General features: G+C 42.5%; 1 protein-coding gene across 2 annotated transcripts in view; it reads right to left on the reverse strand.

Annotated features, from left to right (window-relative positions):
* LRBA (LPS responsive beige-like anchor protein) overlaps nt 1-15,968 on the reverse strand; it is a 939,113-nt gene that overhangs the window by 858,686 nt on the left and 64,459 nt on the right. For both annotated transcript variants that reach the window (XM_077477021.1, XM_077477022.1), the window contains exon 3: nt 9,610-9,710. In XM_077477021.1, coding sequence (XP_077333147.1) covers nt 9,610-9,710 — 101 coding nt within the window. The remainder of the gene's footprint in view (nt 1-9,609; nt 9,711-15,968) is intronic.

A 15,968-nucleotide genomic window follows, 5' to 3' on the forward strand; every position in this document is an offset into this window, starting at 1 on the left:
TGATCGAAGACTGCGGTTTGGTGTGTAATGATTTATTTTCTCCATTAGGTATTGGCGCTTCTCTATGCACGCATTTGTGGGCGAGGCAAAGGGTCTTGAACGTGATCCGATTTTTTACGGTTAGCCAATGTAAGCTCCTCAGTGAAGGAGAGATGGATTCCCAGGGCTTTTTTCCTGTTATCAGCCTTGCCGCCGTGTTTTGGATCAGTTGTAATCGCGCAAGTTGATATTGTGGTAATCCTATGTAAAGCGAGTTTGCGTAGTCCAGTCGTGAATTAATGATTGTTCCAACTATCACTGCTTTGTCATTCTTTGGAATAAAAGGGATGAGTCTGCGAAGCACGCACAGCAGATGGTGAGGATCCACTGACTACTGCTCTTATTTGCACATCCATTGACATTTGTGCGTCTAAAATAACCCAAAGACTCTTGGCTTTGGGGAGATAGTCTGCCCAAAGACGGTTGTAGAGACCAGGAGGTTTTGGTTACGGGATTATGATTTGGGTTCAAGATAAGAAGCGGTCTTTGATTCGTTCAGCTGGAGGGAGTTAGTGGTCATCCAGTCCTCTATTGATTTGAGGGAGTTTTCAAGTTGTTGTTGGTGATCTTTTTTTCCATTGATCTGGAAATAAAGTTTTGTGTCGTCAGCGTAAGAGTGGAAGCAGAGATCTGAGCATCTGATGATTTGAAGGAGTGGGCGAATGTAAATGTTGAAAAGAACTGGTGACAAAGGAGAGCCTTGAGGGACTCCGCAGGTTACCTCCCTGAGTTTCGAAGAGGAATTTTCCTAGTTTCACTGTCTGTGACCGATTTCCTAGGAAGGACACGAACCATTGGAGATCTAGGTCCTGGACTCCGGCTACTTCTGTGAGGTGGACGAGTAGAGTATTGTGATCTACTGTATCAAACGCTGCACTTAGGTCTAGCAGTACGAGGAGACACGGCTCTCCGTCATCTGCTACTTCGAGGGCGTCGTCCCAAATCTTGAGGAGAGCAGTTTCTGTTCCATGACCCGGGTGGAAGCCTGATTGCAGTGGGTCCAGGAGTTTTTGAGTATCCAGGTGGAGTTGTAGCTTATGTACTACAGCTTTCTCCATGATCTTAGAAATGGTGTTGAGGTTTGTAATTGGCCTACGGTTGTTTGGATCCTGAGAGTCCAGGTTTGGTTTCTTGAGTAGAGGTTTGACGAAGCCTTGTTTGAGAATGCTGGGAACAATCCCTTCGTGGAATGATCGGTTTATGAGGTGGGTTATGGTTGGAGCCACGATGTCGGAGCATTCTTTCAGTAGTTTTGTGGGGATGATGTCAATAGATGAGTTACTGTCACGCAGTTTATTAATGATGTTTTTTGCAGTGTCTACGGTAATTGGGGATAGTGAAAATTTCAGCGGTTGCGTTATGTTGGTGCAGACATCCTCTTTATGCATTTGCTGCCTGAGGTCGGATGTTTTCTTCTGACAAATTGTTTCCCTGATGGTTTTGACTTTATTGATGAAAAAATCCGACAGTTTGTCACAGTAATCCTGAGATTCACTTTCTGGGGGTTCTAGGCACACCGGATTCATTGATTGACCAGTTTAAACAGTTCCCGTGGTTGGTTTGCGCCCGTTGAGATTGTATATGAGAAGTGGTCCTTTTTGGCTTTGAAGATTGCTTTCCGATAATTCTCTGTAAGACCTTTGTAGTTAAAGTGGTTTTCCTCTGTGGGATTTCTTCTCCATGTTCTTTCCGCTCTTGTGCGTTCTTGCTTTAGTACGGCGAGGGAGCTATTAAACCATCCAGAGTTCCTCTTCCTGATGAGAGCCCTCTGTTTTGGTGCTACCAAGTCTGCTGATTGCAACAATGCCCTGTTCAGGGAGTTGAGCGTTTCCTCCGTAGAGTGGTTTAAGGTTATTGTAGTTATCTTGTTGGACAGAGTGGATTTGAAGGATTCAGAGTACAGTTTATGCGATCTGGTCCAGTGGTTGTTGTTACAGGATTCAGTTTTTCGTTGGTGATGTTGGTAGCGATTTTGAATTTGATGGCGTGGTGATCCGTCCATGGCAGTGTTATGTTGTCGAGTATGTTGACGTCAATATTCTGTTTGAAAATGAGGTCCAGGGTCCTGACCCATGCGTGGGAGTCCATCAGTTGCTGGAGAACCAGTTCTTCTAGTTGATTGATGCAGGCAGTCGCGATGGGGTCTCTGGGCTCGTTTGCCCAAAGGTTGAAATCTCAGAGTGCCAGGAAATTTTTGGATTTTAGGGTGTGCATTGCGAAGGATTTCGTGAGGGGGTGAAAGAAGATTGGACTTTGGTCCCGATGGTCTATAGCACAGTAGAATATGAGTGGTGTCATGAGGTGTTGGTTGAAGATGTAGCGTCAGGGTTTCCATAAAAGGCACTGGGACTCACCATAACCAAACTAAAAGGAGGTCTAGGTCTCCCTGACGTTCACAAATACTATTTGGCCTGTCAATTATCTAGAGTGGTTGACTGGAACACTCATACCCAAACTAAAGCATGGACACATTTAGAGAACGAGACTTCCCAAACTCCGAGATACTTAGCTTGGATAGACCCAAAACATACACCAACAGCATGTAAAATGCATCCACTTATAGGCAACACGTTACAAGCCTTCCGGAAAACATGGAAACACACGACATCTCTTCCCCCAAGAGCCCACTGACCCCAATTCGCCTAAATCCAGAATTTCCAGTGGGCCAAACTGCCACGTTCTTGGCAGGAATCTGGCCCACCACTGATATTAGTGCAAACCAATTCTTTTCGGATGGCACCTTCCTTCCCTTGTCGAGCCTACCCACACATAGGACAGGCCAGTCATTTCCGCGATGGACCTACTTCCAGATCCGACACTTTCTAACCTCCCCACACTCCCTCCATGATTATTCCAGACAAACCACGCCATTTGAAAACATTTGTGCAAAAGCGGAACCACAATGACACATAATATCTGAAATATACTCTATCCTCTTCGCAAACTACAATCTGAAATCAAACATAGCTTCCCTCAGCTGGGAAAGAGACCTAGCGCTGACTCTCACTGAAGAGGAATGGGAAACCATCCATAACACATTCATAAGGGGTCGATTAACATATCTGCGCAGGAAAATGGGTTCAAGATACTTACCAAGTGGTACAAAACCCCTACCAAACTGCACAAAATCTCCCCTGACATACCATCCACGTGCTGGAGATGTTCCGAGGGGGGAAGGTACCATGCTCCACATCTGGGTGGTCCTGCCCCCTTGTCCAAGCCTTTTGGAAAGAAATCCATCGCCTAGTCACCAAAATCACTACCCACCACTTAGAATATTCGCCCGCACAAATGTTGCTACATCACACAACTATTCCTACCAGACAATACCTTCGATCTCCAACCCTTCATCTAATAAAAACACGGCAAAAATGTGCATCCCTCCACTCTGGAAAATCGACCAAACCGCCCACCATAGCGGACTGGATCCACCGTGTATCAAGAGTGGCGGAAATGGAAGAACTGATCCATCAGTCACATGACACTCCTACCAAATATTGGAAAACATTGTCATGCTGGCACTACTTCAATACCTCTGAAGAATGTGAGCTCCTACTAGGTTGACTCCTAACAACCCTACCAGACCCCAACTCAGGGAACCCCCCCCCCCACCCCTTCCCCTCTATCCCATATCGTCAGCGTCATATTTCCCACACACCTAACACACAGCAGTATCGCCTACCAAGATCCATGGCCTTCACTGCTATCGCTTCCTCTATCAAATCTCTTATCCTGTCTCCAGGAACCAACCACTGCCCTACATATCTTTGAACGTAGAAAACGGCAAAGTACACAAACCACAGCGGACCCCAATCCAGGCACAGCGATTACCTAACCCCAATTTGTACTGCAACCACGCAACTATCCCTAGGAAAACAAGGCTGCTCCTGCAACCTTTAGGCAAGCAATTGCTCCCACCCTACATCCAAAGGTTAACTTGACACCCTACACAAAGTTTCACGATTATTTCTCTGTGCTCGTTACCCCGTTGTACTTTTCCCAACAAATTCCGAAGATACAAACCCTGAATTGTTGGACAAGCAAAGGCCTAAATGGACTCATATGATATGATTTTTGTGTTATATTATTAGGTAATAACTGTTGTTCTTTGTATTGTATCAGTTGAATGCTTCACTACCATACTTTCTGTATTGTAATGCTTCAATAAACCTTGTTGGGGGGGGGGGAAGGCACTGGGTTCTGAGATGGTTTAGTGAGATCCAGGTGACCTTTAAAGGTCGCTGCTAGGCCTCCTCCTTTTTTCCCTATGCGGTGTTTGGTTAGTATCCTGTAGTTTTCCGGCAACAATTCGGTGAGGATGGTGTTGCAGTCAGAGGTTAGCCAGCTTTCGGTGATGAAGAGGCAGTCTACATTGTTCGATGATGAAGTCGTGTACTTCCAGTCTGTGTTTGACTGCAGACCTGGCGTTAATCAAGGCACAATCTAATTGTAGTGGTTAAGTAGATGTCTTCCTGTGGTTGGGAGTTGCTTGTCGTCCGGTTTGTAATAGTTGTTCTCTTTGAGGTATTTTTTGAATGGAAGATAGCAATGTGATGTTGATGTTCCTTAGTCTGTGCAGAACTTCAGCTGAATATTTGAAGTGGCACATGGTTTGTGGATGCGGTTGATGGTACTATGGGCCTAAGATGATGATCCTTATCAGGGGCTAGGTATCAGACTTGCCGCCATGATTGAGGCTATTAGCGCGCAAGTTGATCAGGGGATGCCTATATGGATGCGAAAGGAGTTTTATTCGGTTGCTGGCTGTTCCGGCTAGCTTTACTTGAGGTGATGGGGGCCCATCAAGAGAGATTTGCCATAGACTTCTATGCAGGCTTTGAAGACACTTTGAAGCTGAACTAAAGCGACATGGGGTACAATTTTTTTTTATTTTTATTTTTTTTTTTAAGCGAAGCCAAAAGCAAACGCAAGGTAAACAGGACTGTAAGCTAACCATTTTACTTAGCGACAGGAGCTTTGACTAACATTCAGAGAGATTTAACAAAGCGTGTCCGAAGCCTTGTTTTGAAGCAAGTGTAAATTAGCCCTAATGTGTTGAAGTTGAAGCCAGCGTAAAGTGGAACTTGCATTTTAAGCACTCCTCGCCACCTTAGGCATGTAATTTTCTGGCACGTCACAGCTCCCAAAAAATTGCCTGGCCAATAGAGCGCAGTGTGAATCGTGCATGCGCAGTGCGCACCTGGCCGTTAAGCCGTAAGCTTTCACAGCTGGGTGTCCACAGTTGCTATGATAGTACCGAAGAAAAAAAGGGAACCGGAGCAAGGCTCCGGGCGCCTGCATCGCTGAACCGTGGGACAGGCGACTATTAAAAGTCAGCAGCTACACTTTTGTAGTTGCTGACTTTTAATAAAGTAAAAAAAAGGATGGAACTCCACTTTTAAAGTTTTAATAAACACAGGAGCCTGCATTCACCATATCTGCTCTCCCACAGTACACAGAACATGGAAATACAAATATTTTAGTAAATATAAAAAGGATAAATACCTTTTCTCAGCAGTAGTATATACATGCGCATCTCAAAATGAGAAAAAAAAAAATTAATGTATTTCAGTAATTCAATTCAAAAAGTGAAACTGGTATAGATTTATTACTAGAGGTCGACCGATATATCGGCCGGCCGATATATCGGCCGATATTTGCCGTTTTTTAAATAATCGGCATCGGCCGATTTGAGCTGATAAAAAGCCGATTTAGAACTACAGCGGACTTTTCTATTACAGAAGTCATTTCAGTCAGTGTAAGTTGCCTGAGTCGTCATAGCAACCCTTTCCTCCTCTCTGGGCAGACTGCCAAGAAAAGAACTAAATGATACAATGTGTTTACACTTCAATGAATGAAGTCATGTCTGTGTGTAGAAGTTCTCAGTTGAACCATTTAAAGACTAAATCTTTTCTGACACTTGTTGCTTACAAGTAAAAATCTTGTATTTTCTGCCAAAAAATCACTTAGACCCCCCAAAAATGATATATATTTTTTTAGCAGAGATCCTAGGGAATAAAATAGCGGTTGTTGCAATATTTTATGTCACACGGCATTTGCACAGAGGTCTTTCAAATGCATTTTTTTAGGAAAAAAATACACTATTTAAAAAATAAAAATAAAATAAAAACAGTAAAGTTAGCCCATTTTTTTTTTCGTCCAAAAGTTTTGACTACCTGTTTTTATTTAATATATAGGTTTTTTTTTGTTTTTTTTTGTTTTTTATCTAAATCATACATACAAGTAAACTGATTGGGGGTTTTGTTTTGTTTAATAAATCTTTAAATGTAAGAAATTTTCTGTATCACTTATGAAGGCCCCTTTCACACTGGAGCGGGCAGGCGTTGATGGTAAAACGCAAGTTTTAGCGGCTCGTTACCATCATTTTAGCGGTGCTATTTGGCTGCTAGTGGGGCACATATAACCCAGCTAGCGGCCAAGGAAGAGGTTAAATGCGCCCATGAAGCACTGCTGCCAAATCGCATTGCATGCGCTTCGGCAGTGGTGCCCATTCATATCAATGGGCAGGAGTGGTGGAGGAGCGGTATATACCACTCCAAACATGCTGCTTGCAGGACTTTTTTTTTTTTAAGATCCTGCCAGCGCATTGCCTCAGTGTGAAAGCACTCTGTCTTTCACACAGACTGCAGGGGAGCCATTTTACAGGCGCTATTTTTAGCCCAAAAGCGCCTGAAAAATGCCCCAGTGGGAAAGGTGTGTTAGATCAAGGGGGGATTAAAAAATAAAAAAGGAAAAAAATAAATAAATAAAATCGGCCTAACATATCGGCCCAAAAAAAAAAATCGGCATCATATATCGGCTATCGGCCGCCATGATTTCTAAATATCGGCATCGGCTAGAGAAAAACCCATATCGGTCGACCTCTATTTATTACATGCAGAGCGATATAGTTCAAGCATTTCTTGCTTTTAATTTTGAGGATTATGGCCTACAGCTAGTGAAAACCCAAAATTTAGTAACTCCGAAAATAGAATATTGTGAAAAAGTTCAATATTGTAGTCATGGTGTCACCCTCTAATCAGCTAATTAACTCAAAACACCTAAAAAAGGTTTCCTGAGCCTTTAAATGGTCTCTCAGTCTGGTTCAGTAGATTACACAATCACAGGGAAGACTGCTGACTTGACCATAGTCCAGAAGAAAGTCCTTGACATCTTTCACAAAGATGACAAAGTCACGAAAAGTCATTGTTAAAGAAGCTGGCCGTGCAGAGTGCCGTATCCAAGCAAATAAAAAATAAAAAGGTGAGGTAGAAAAAGGTGCACAAGGAACAGGGATAACAGCAGGTTTGAGATGATTGTGAAGCAAAAGGACATTCAAGAATTTGGGGGAGATTCACAAGGAGTGGACTACGCCTGGTCTCAGTGCTTCAAGAGCCACCACACACAGATGTAGCCAGGGCATGGGCTACAACCTTTGCATTCTTTGGGTCAAGCCACTTCTGAACCAGAGACAACAGCAGAAGCATATTACCTGGGCTAAGGAGAACAAGGCCTGGACTGTTGCTCAGTGGTCCAAAGACCTATTATACAGATGAAAGTAAATTTTGCAATTCATTTGGAAATAAAGAATCTGGAGAAAGTGGAGAGGCACAGAATCCAAGTTGCATAAGGTCCAGTGTGAAGTTTCCACTGTCAGTGATGATTTAGGGAGCCATGTCATCTGCTGGTGTTGGTTCACTGTGTTCTATCCAAAGTCCAAAAGTCAGTGCAGCCCTCTACCAGGAAATCTAGAGCACTTCATGCTTCCCTCTGCTGACCAGGTTTATGAAGATGCGGATTTCATTTTCCAGCAGGACTTGGTATCTGCTCACACTGCCAAAAGTACCAATACCTGGTTTAATGATCATGGTATCACTGTGCTTGATTGGCCAGCAAACGTGCCTTACCCAAACCCCATAGAGAGGGTTATTGTAAAAAGGAAGATGACACCAGACCCAACAATGCAGACGAGCTGAAGGCAGCTATCAAAGCAACCTGGGCTTCCATAACACCTCATTCATGCAAAAAAGTCCTGACCAAGTTTTGAGTGCATACTATACTGTACATGGACACACTTTTCAGTGAGCCAACATTTCTGTATTAACCACTTCAATACCAGGCACCCCCCGCTGCCCAGGACACTTAAGCTTTCAGCGCTGTCGCACTTTGGACGACAATTGTGCGGTCATGCAACACTGTACCCAAATTACATTTTATAATTTTCTTCCCACAAATAGAGCGTTTTGGTGGTATTTGATCACCTCTGCGGTTTTTAATTTTTAAAATGTGAAACGAAAAAGACCGACAAAAAAAAAAAAAAAAAAAACTGATGGGCACTGATAGGCAGCACTGACGGCACTGATGAGGCGCTACTGAAAGGAATTACTGATGGGACACCAATTGCCACTGCTGTGGGCACCAACAGGCTGGCAGATGCACCTTTTGATGTGGGCTATGCTGATAATCAATGTGCTGATTATCAGCACATAAAACATCCCCCCCCCCCCCCCGACAGGGAGGGACGCCGATCTGCTCTCCCTGTCGACGTGAACCGAGGAAAGACGTTTACCGGCACTTCCTGGTTCATGCAATGATCAGCACCACCGATCGCCGAGCTGCATGCCCCGCCAGGCGCTCGCCGGCTGTGTTATCCTGTTAACTAAACCACTTTGCCACCATCAATTTGCTATACGGCAGGCGGCAAGTGGTTAAAAACCCTTTTTTTTTTACTGTTCTTATGTAATATTCTAATTTTCTGAGATACTCAATTTTGGGTTTTCACTAGCTGTAAGTTATAAATCAAAATTAAAACAAAAATTCTTCAAAATATAATCACTTTGTCTGTAATGAATCTGTAATGTAGGAGTTTCGCTTTTTGAATTGAATTACTGAAATAAATTAACTGACGAGAGTCTACATTTTTGAGATGCACCTGTAGTAGTATTGTGACTTCTATCAGTGTCTAGTCAAGCACTGGTTAAAGCTTGTAGGAGGGGTTTTCACTTTCCTCTGACCCCCCCCCCCCTACTTTTCCATCAGAAGCCATTTTCTTAAGAAAATCAAACATACTAGGAGAATATCAATTTCCACCTACGCTGATATACTGCAAGTATTGATTTTCCAAAAAGCTGCGCTATAGTGAACTATACAATAACAGAATGCATATAGAAAAAAATAAGTCAATTAATGACCATTTGCACATATATAAAGTGAGATGCAAACCATGCAAAATTAATTGTAACTGTAAATATGTAATAAACTCATACACACTAAAGTATACTGCAAGTGTCTGTCAGGCTAGCCAATTTTCTTGTTAAATTTTCCTTTTAGATTTACTAAAGCCATATAATACGAGATCAAATCTAAACACTTTCAATTTGTATGCAGTCAGGCAGGCCCTTGCACTACATAGTTGAAGGCAAATCTAAAGAAAACCGAATAAGAAAATTAAGCGCAAGACTGTTGTAGGGGCACCCCTTATGGCTTAAAATTACAAAACTGCTCTCTGCAAAAATTTGTTGAATTTTTTGAAGCAAAAAAATAAATAAGCAAAATAAACTGCATGCTTACCCATTCTCCCTTGTCTCCTTGGAGCCTACTAAAAAACAATTTCAATTCACGGACAGTAAGACTATAGCTTGCCAAAACCCCCAACATGTCCACCAACAGATCTGAAATGAAGGAAAATACAGTACAGTCAACATAATGTAACACAAGCAATAAAATAGACAGGCTTAAAACATAGAAGCACAAACACAAAATTAACCCAGGCTAAATAAAGGCTTGTGATTAGAAATGTACTGCCATCTTTCTAATTTATATCTGAGCTAAAGAAAATTTAACAACTCAGCACTTTCAAGTCTTCTCGCATATATGGTTTTACATATTGCCTGCCATTCTAAAATCTTCCTCGCCACTGGTGGTACCTGAGCATTGGATCCTCACATACCTCTAAGGTACAGTTCTTGTAAGTCCTGGGGATGCATAGTAGACACTCCCATAGATTTCTATGAGGACCTACTGCACAAGCATAACCAGTGGCAAGCAAGATTCAGCCAAAGGCTGTAAACATCGCCTGTGTCTAGAGTACGTACACATCTTGGACAGTGTAGGATCCTTTTGATCAGAGGAGCTATGCAGACAAAAGTTTATTCACCTTTAAAGCAGACCTTTCCTGTATTTTACCAAGTTTCACATCAGCATGCTAAACTGAAATCTAAAATGGTGTTGGTTTTTTTTTTATTTTTTACTTTCTTGTGCCCAGTTCCTGGTTTCCCAAAAGACATTGATGACGTAGGCCCAGCCGCGCATATGCGCCCAGAAAGGCAACATCAGTGCCTTCTGGGCAAACTTGTACCTCATTTGCAAGATCACAAAAGATTTAGTGAGTTCTCATAGCACTGTTGTACTGCACAGGTGTGAAACGCAGCATGCAACGCCATGCGTCTCATTTAGTTTGTGCACCATAGGTCGTTATATTAGTCAAAAAAAAAAAGTTTTGCCTCAGGTTCTACTGTACTTTGTTATGTTTTGTGAATGGGGACATGTAACAAATATAAAAAGGTAGGTGTTATTCCAATTTAAACTGCAGTTTGTTTTTTTATGGGTTTTAAAAAGGAGGCGGAGAGTACAGCATTCGATTAGCCCCTGCAGAGGCAACGGTAACTAATAGAAATATGTGGTTTATAAGAGACAAGAAAGACAAGCGCATCCTGAGGTGCAATTTCTCCTACCAAAATGAACATTATTCATTATACATTATGCTTAACATCTAGATACTAGGGAACTTGCACAGGAATATAAAAAAAGCAGAACAGTGCAAATGAATATAACAATCCTAAAATAAAACTAAAAGAATCAAACACAGGAACAGGCCACGTTCATAAAATAATCTGATCAGGAAACATCGGAGAATATCCAGTGGACTAGTTGATATGGCAATCATCTAACGCGACTTTAGCGACAACCTCCACCACCAAGAAAAATGGCTGCTCAACTCACGCGGTGGACCCCTGCGTAAAATCAGTCAGGTCAGAACACCAGTTCCCTTTAAGGGTTGTAGATTAACAAGATCACACACTGGTAACAGATGAACTGCCGGTACTTAATTTTCAAATGGTATTCGCCATTAACGCCAGGACAGGTAGATTGGATAAAAGCAATAGTATCTAGTGCTATCTGTATGATTCAGAACGTTTTAATAAAATGAATAAAAATCACTTACAAATCACGCACTGTATGGCAAATCACAACAATGTGTAGCCACAAGGATCAGCTTGTAAGACGCAAGTGAAGTCACTATCAAGTTCACCCCCGTCCTACACGCTGATCCACATGGATACACATTGTTTGCCATTCATCCTTAGCACTGGGGCACAATGCATGATTTTTAAGCGCTTTTTATTCATTAAAATGTTTCAAATCATACAGAGCACTAGATATTATTGCCTTTATTCTATGTAACTGTCCTAGAGTCGATGACGAATACCATTTGAAAATTTCTAAGTACAGTACCAGCATTTCATCTGATACCAGTGTTTGCTCTTGTTAATCTGCAACCCTTAAAAAGGGAACTCCTGTTCTGACCTAATTTTACTCAGGGGTCCATCGCGTGAGGTGAGCAGCCATTTCTCTTGGTGGTGGAGGTTGTCACTAAAGTCACGTTATACGATTGCCATATCACCTAGTCCACTGGATATTTGCCAATGTTCACTGATCAAAATTAATTTTATGAAGACGAACATAGACTGTTCTTGCGTTTGATTTTTTTAGTTTCATTTTAGGATTGTTATATTTGTTTGCGCTGTACTGCTTTTTTATATTTCCATTTTGGGGATTTGAAAATTTGACCCTCAGTATCTCAGATGCTGTATTAGGTTTTAGATATTTTGCGCTACTTGATTTCTTTGCATTTAATTTGCATAGGAGGCCTGAGCAGGTAAACAAAGGAAAATGAAAAGATGGGTAATAGGACCAGGATGTGTTTCAGTCTACCAAGTACATAGAAATCAAAAAGATCATGCTCCTTTTACTCACTGACACCAATGAAGGGTCATAATTCCTCCCAAATGATGCCAACTATGATCAACTCCTGGTGGCCACAGTTACACACCAGACAGGTCAGAGATAAATTTGTGGAGAAAATTAAAGCAGGGTTAGGGTATAAAAAAAAAAAAAAAAAAAAAAAAAAAAAAAAAAAGTTTAATCCATCACGCAAAAATAGAAAGAGTATAGCACAACTGCAAACCTACCAAGACATGGCCGTCCACCTAAACTGACAGGCTGGGCAAGGGGTGCATTAAACACAGAAGCAGCCAAGAGACCCATGGTAACTCTTGAGGAGCTGCAGAGATCCACAGCTCAGGTAGGAGAATCTGTCCACATGACAACCATTAGTCGTGCACTCCACAAATCTGGCCTTTATAGAAGAGTGGCAAGAAGAAAGCTATTGTTGAAAGAAAGACATAAGTCTGGTTTGCAAGAAGCAATGTGGGGGACACAGCAAACATGTGGAACAAGGTGCACTGGTCAGATGAGATCAAAATAGATTCTTTTGGCCTAAAAGCAAAAGTCTATGTGTGGTGGAAAACCAAACAGTGCACATCACCCTGAACACACCAGGGACAGGAAAGCTGGTTAGAGTTGACGGGAAGATGGATGATCCAAATACAGGGCAGAGAAAACCTGGTAGAGTCTTCAAAAGATTTGACTGGGGTAGAGATTCACCGTCCAACAGGGCAACCCTACTACACATACAGTCAAAGCTACAATGGAATGTTTTAGATCAGCCTTTGTCAACCTTTTCAACACAGAGGAACCCTTGAATTAGTTCTCCGGAACAGGGGAACCCCCGCTAAAAATTCGAAACCTACAACTCGTGGTACATTAGTGTGATGGTCAGTGGGAAGAAGGGTCCTTACACTTGGTCATTGGGAAGAAATACCTCCTTACAGATAGCTAAAAAAAAAAAAGATCAATGGTGTCAGTGGGAACTTATCTGAGAGGTACAAATTGCTCAATGCTGAAGGAACCCCTAGCAACCTCTGGAGGAACCCTAGTTGAGAATCGCCAGTTTAGATCAAATCATGTTCATGTGTTAGAATGGCTCAAAGTTCAGACCTAAAACACACTGAGAATCCGTGACAAGACTTGAAAATTGTAAAATAGATCAAGCTCTGTCAGATGGTATGGAGAGCCTGTGAACAGCAAAGAAGAAAGGGCAAAAATGTCACTTTCCAGATGTGCAAAGCTTTTAGAGACATTCCCAAATAACTTGCAGCTGTAAATGCAGAAAAAGGTGGTTCTATAAAGTATTGACTTGGGTCGGGGGGTTGAATACGAATGCATTTTTCACATTTGTAAAAAAAAATTAGAAAACCATTTATCACCTTCCACATCACAATTGTGTGCCACTTTGTGTTTACTTTTTTTGGCTGCAACATGACAAAATGTTGAAAATTTCAAGGGGTATGAATACGTTTTAAAAAGGCACTGTATATGGAAAGTCCCGATTTACATAAGGCCATTATCTAGTGTTGTAAGTAATGAAACAATTCAAGGTTTGGAGCATCATGGTGTTCCCAAATAGAGACCCATGTAGGAAAGGAGCGCAAGGTAAAGAAATTGTGAATATAATGGGTGAGACTAGGGTTGCGAGGATTTGCCCATGTACAAGCAATGCTCCGATGCTTAATTTGATACCTGGACAGTCAGGGGTAAAAATGTGGCGCTGGGGAGAAGTTACAAGCACCGCTCACCCTATATAGATTTCGATAAAGCAGCCAACAGCCACTTCTCTTCCTCATCATCCTCCCCCTCCTGTGGGTTTCAGACGCTTTACTGAAACCTATACAGGCAGCTTGGTGCTTGCAACTCCTCTCCGGAGCTGCAGCGATCACCCGACTGTCGTCCATATCCTCCTCGGGTCCCCTTCCATGCTCGATCTGTCAGGATGGAGAGGGGAGGAAGGAGCCAGTAAGTCATTTACCAGCTCCTTCCTTTTCCAAATGCACAGAGTCGGTGATTACCGACTGTCCACTCATAACTGTCACTGAGCAATTCATAAACGGTGTTTACGAATCTGCTTCAGGTTATGAACGAATAATATTAAATATCTGTCCTCAGTGCCCATCTCAAAAGGGAGATGCCAGGGGTCTGTTAACACCCCTGATATCTCACCAAAGCCACCCCCAGAGATGTCATCACTAGATCTGTGGCTCTATTCAATGCAGGCAGATCAGGGTTGGTGGGATGGTGGGAGAGGCTAGTAAAGTGCTGTACATCGCTTCCTAAAAACATCACAGCACCGTACCTTCCTCTCAAGAGCCCCACAAACTGATTAAGCCAGTGGGCTGGTTCTTGAGAGGAATTATGCACAAATCGAAAAGCCTTCATGAGTGGATGTCAGTCTGAGGGAGTGGGCATTCCTAGGCAGACTGCATTTGAATGCAGAAAAAAAAAAAGCCCAAGGCTAAGCCTCCACAATTTAACATTGTGAAATTCAAGGAATGAAAAAGGAAGTCCTAAGACACTGAAGGTGGAAAGAGCTAGATGTGGCTCGGATGTCCCCTAGCCAGGAAGTCAGGTGGGTTCTATACTGAGGGAAAAGTATTTCATCCCCTGCTCATTTTGTATGCTTGCCCACTGACAAAATAAACCTACCAGTATAATTATACACTGATCATTTAACAGTGAGAGACAGAACAAAAATATCCAGAAAAAACGCATTTCATAAAAAAAGTTATAAATGGATTTGCATTTGACCCCTTCACAAAATAGGACTCAGTGGCAAAACCCTTGCTGGCAATCACAGGGGTCAGACATTTCTTGTAGTTGGCCACCAGGTTTGCACACATCTCAGGATGGATTTTGTCCCACTCCTCTTTGCAGATCCTAATCAAGTCATTAAGGTTTCACCTCTCCAGCCTTTAGCTCCCTCCACATATTTTCTATGGGATTAAGATCTGGAGACTGGCTAGGCCACTCCAGGACCTTTATGCGCTTCTTTTTGAGCCACTCCTTTGTTGCCTTGGCCGTTTGTTTTGGGTCATCATGCTGGAATACCCATCCATTAACTTTTTTTTAATAGCCTGGCTGAGGGAAGAAGGTTCTCACTCAAGATTTGAAAGCACATGGCCTGTCCATCGTCCCTTTGATGCAGTGAAGTTGTCCTGTCCCCCTAGAAGAAAAAACACCCCCAAAGCATTAGGTTTCCAACTTCGTGTTTGACGGTGGGGGATGGTGATCCTTGGGTCATAGGCAGCATCCCTCCTCCAAAAATGGCAAGTTGAGTTGATGGCAAAAAAACTCGATCTTGGTCTCATCTGACAACACTTGCCCAGTTCTCCTCTGAATAAGATGTTCATTAGCAAACTTCATATGGGCCTGTACATGTGCTTTGATCAGGGGACCTTGCGGGCACTGCAGGATTTCAGCCCTTCAAGGTGTAGTGTGTTACCAATTCTTTACTTGGTGACCATGGTCCCAGCTGCCTTGAGATCATTGGCATGATTCTCCCATGTAGTTCTGGGCTGTCTTCACCATTCTGATGATCATTGGATCTCCACTAGCTGAAATCTTGCATGGAGATTGACAGTTATTTTGCATTTATTCCATTTGTGAATAATCACACCAACTGTTGTCACCCTGTAACCAAACTGCTTGGCAATGGTCTGGTAGCCAATTCCAGCCTTGTGCATGGACAAAATCTTGTGTCTGACATCCTTGGACAGCTCTATGACCTTGGCCACAGTGGAGAGATTGGAATCTGATTGCTTCTGTGGACAGGTGTCTTTTATACAGGTAACAAGCTGAGATTAGGAGCACTCCCTTTAAGTTAGTGCTCCTCATCTCAGCTTGCTACCTTATAGAAGACACCTGGGAGCCAGAAATCCTGCCGATTGATGGGGGTTAAAAAAAAAAAAAAATAT

The sequence above is a fragment of the Lithobates pipiens genome, unplaced genomic scaffold, assembly GCF_037356315.1.
Source record: "Lithobates pipiens isolate NorthernLeopardFrog02 unplaced genomic scaffold, aLitPip1_a1.2 Scaffold_13, whole genome shotgun sequence".
Classification (NCBI taxonomy): domain Eukaryota; kingdom Metazoa; phylum Chordata; class Amphibia; order Anura; family Ranidae; genus Lithobates; species Lithobates pipiens.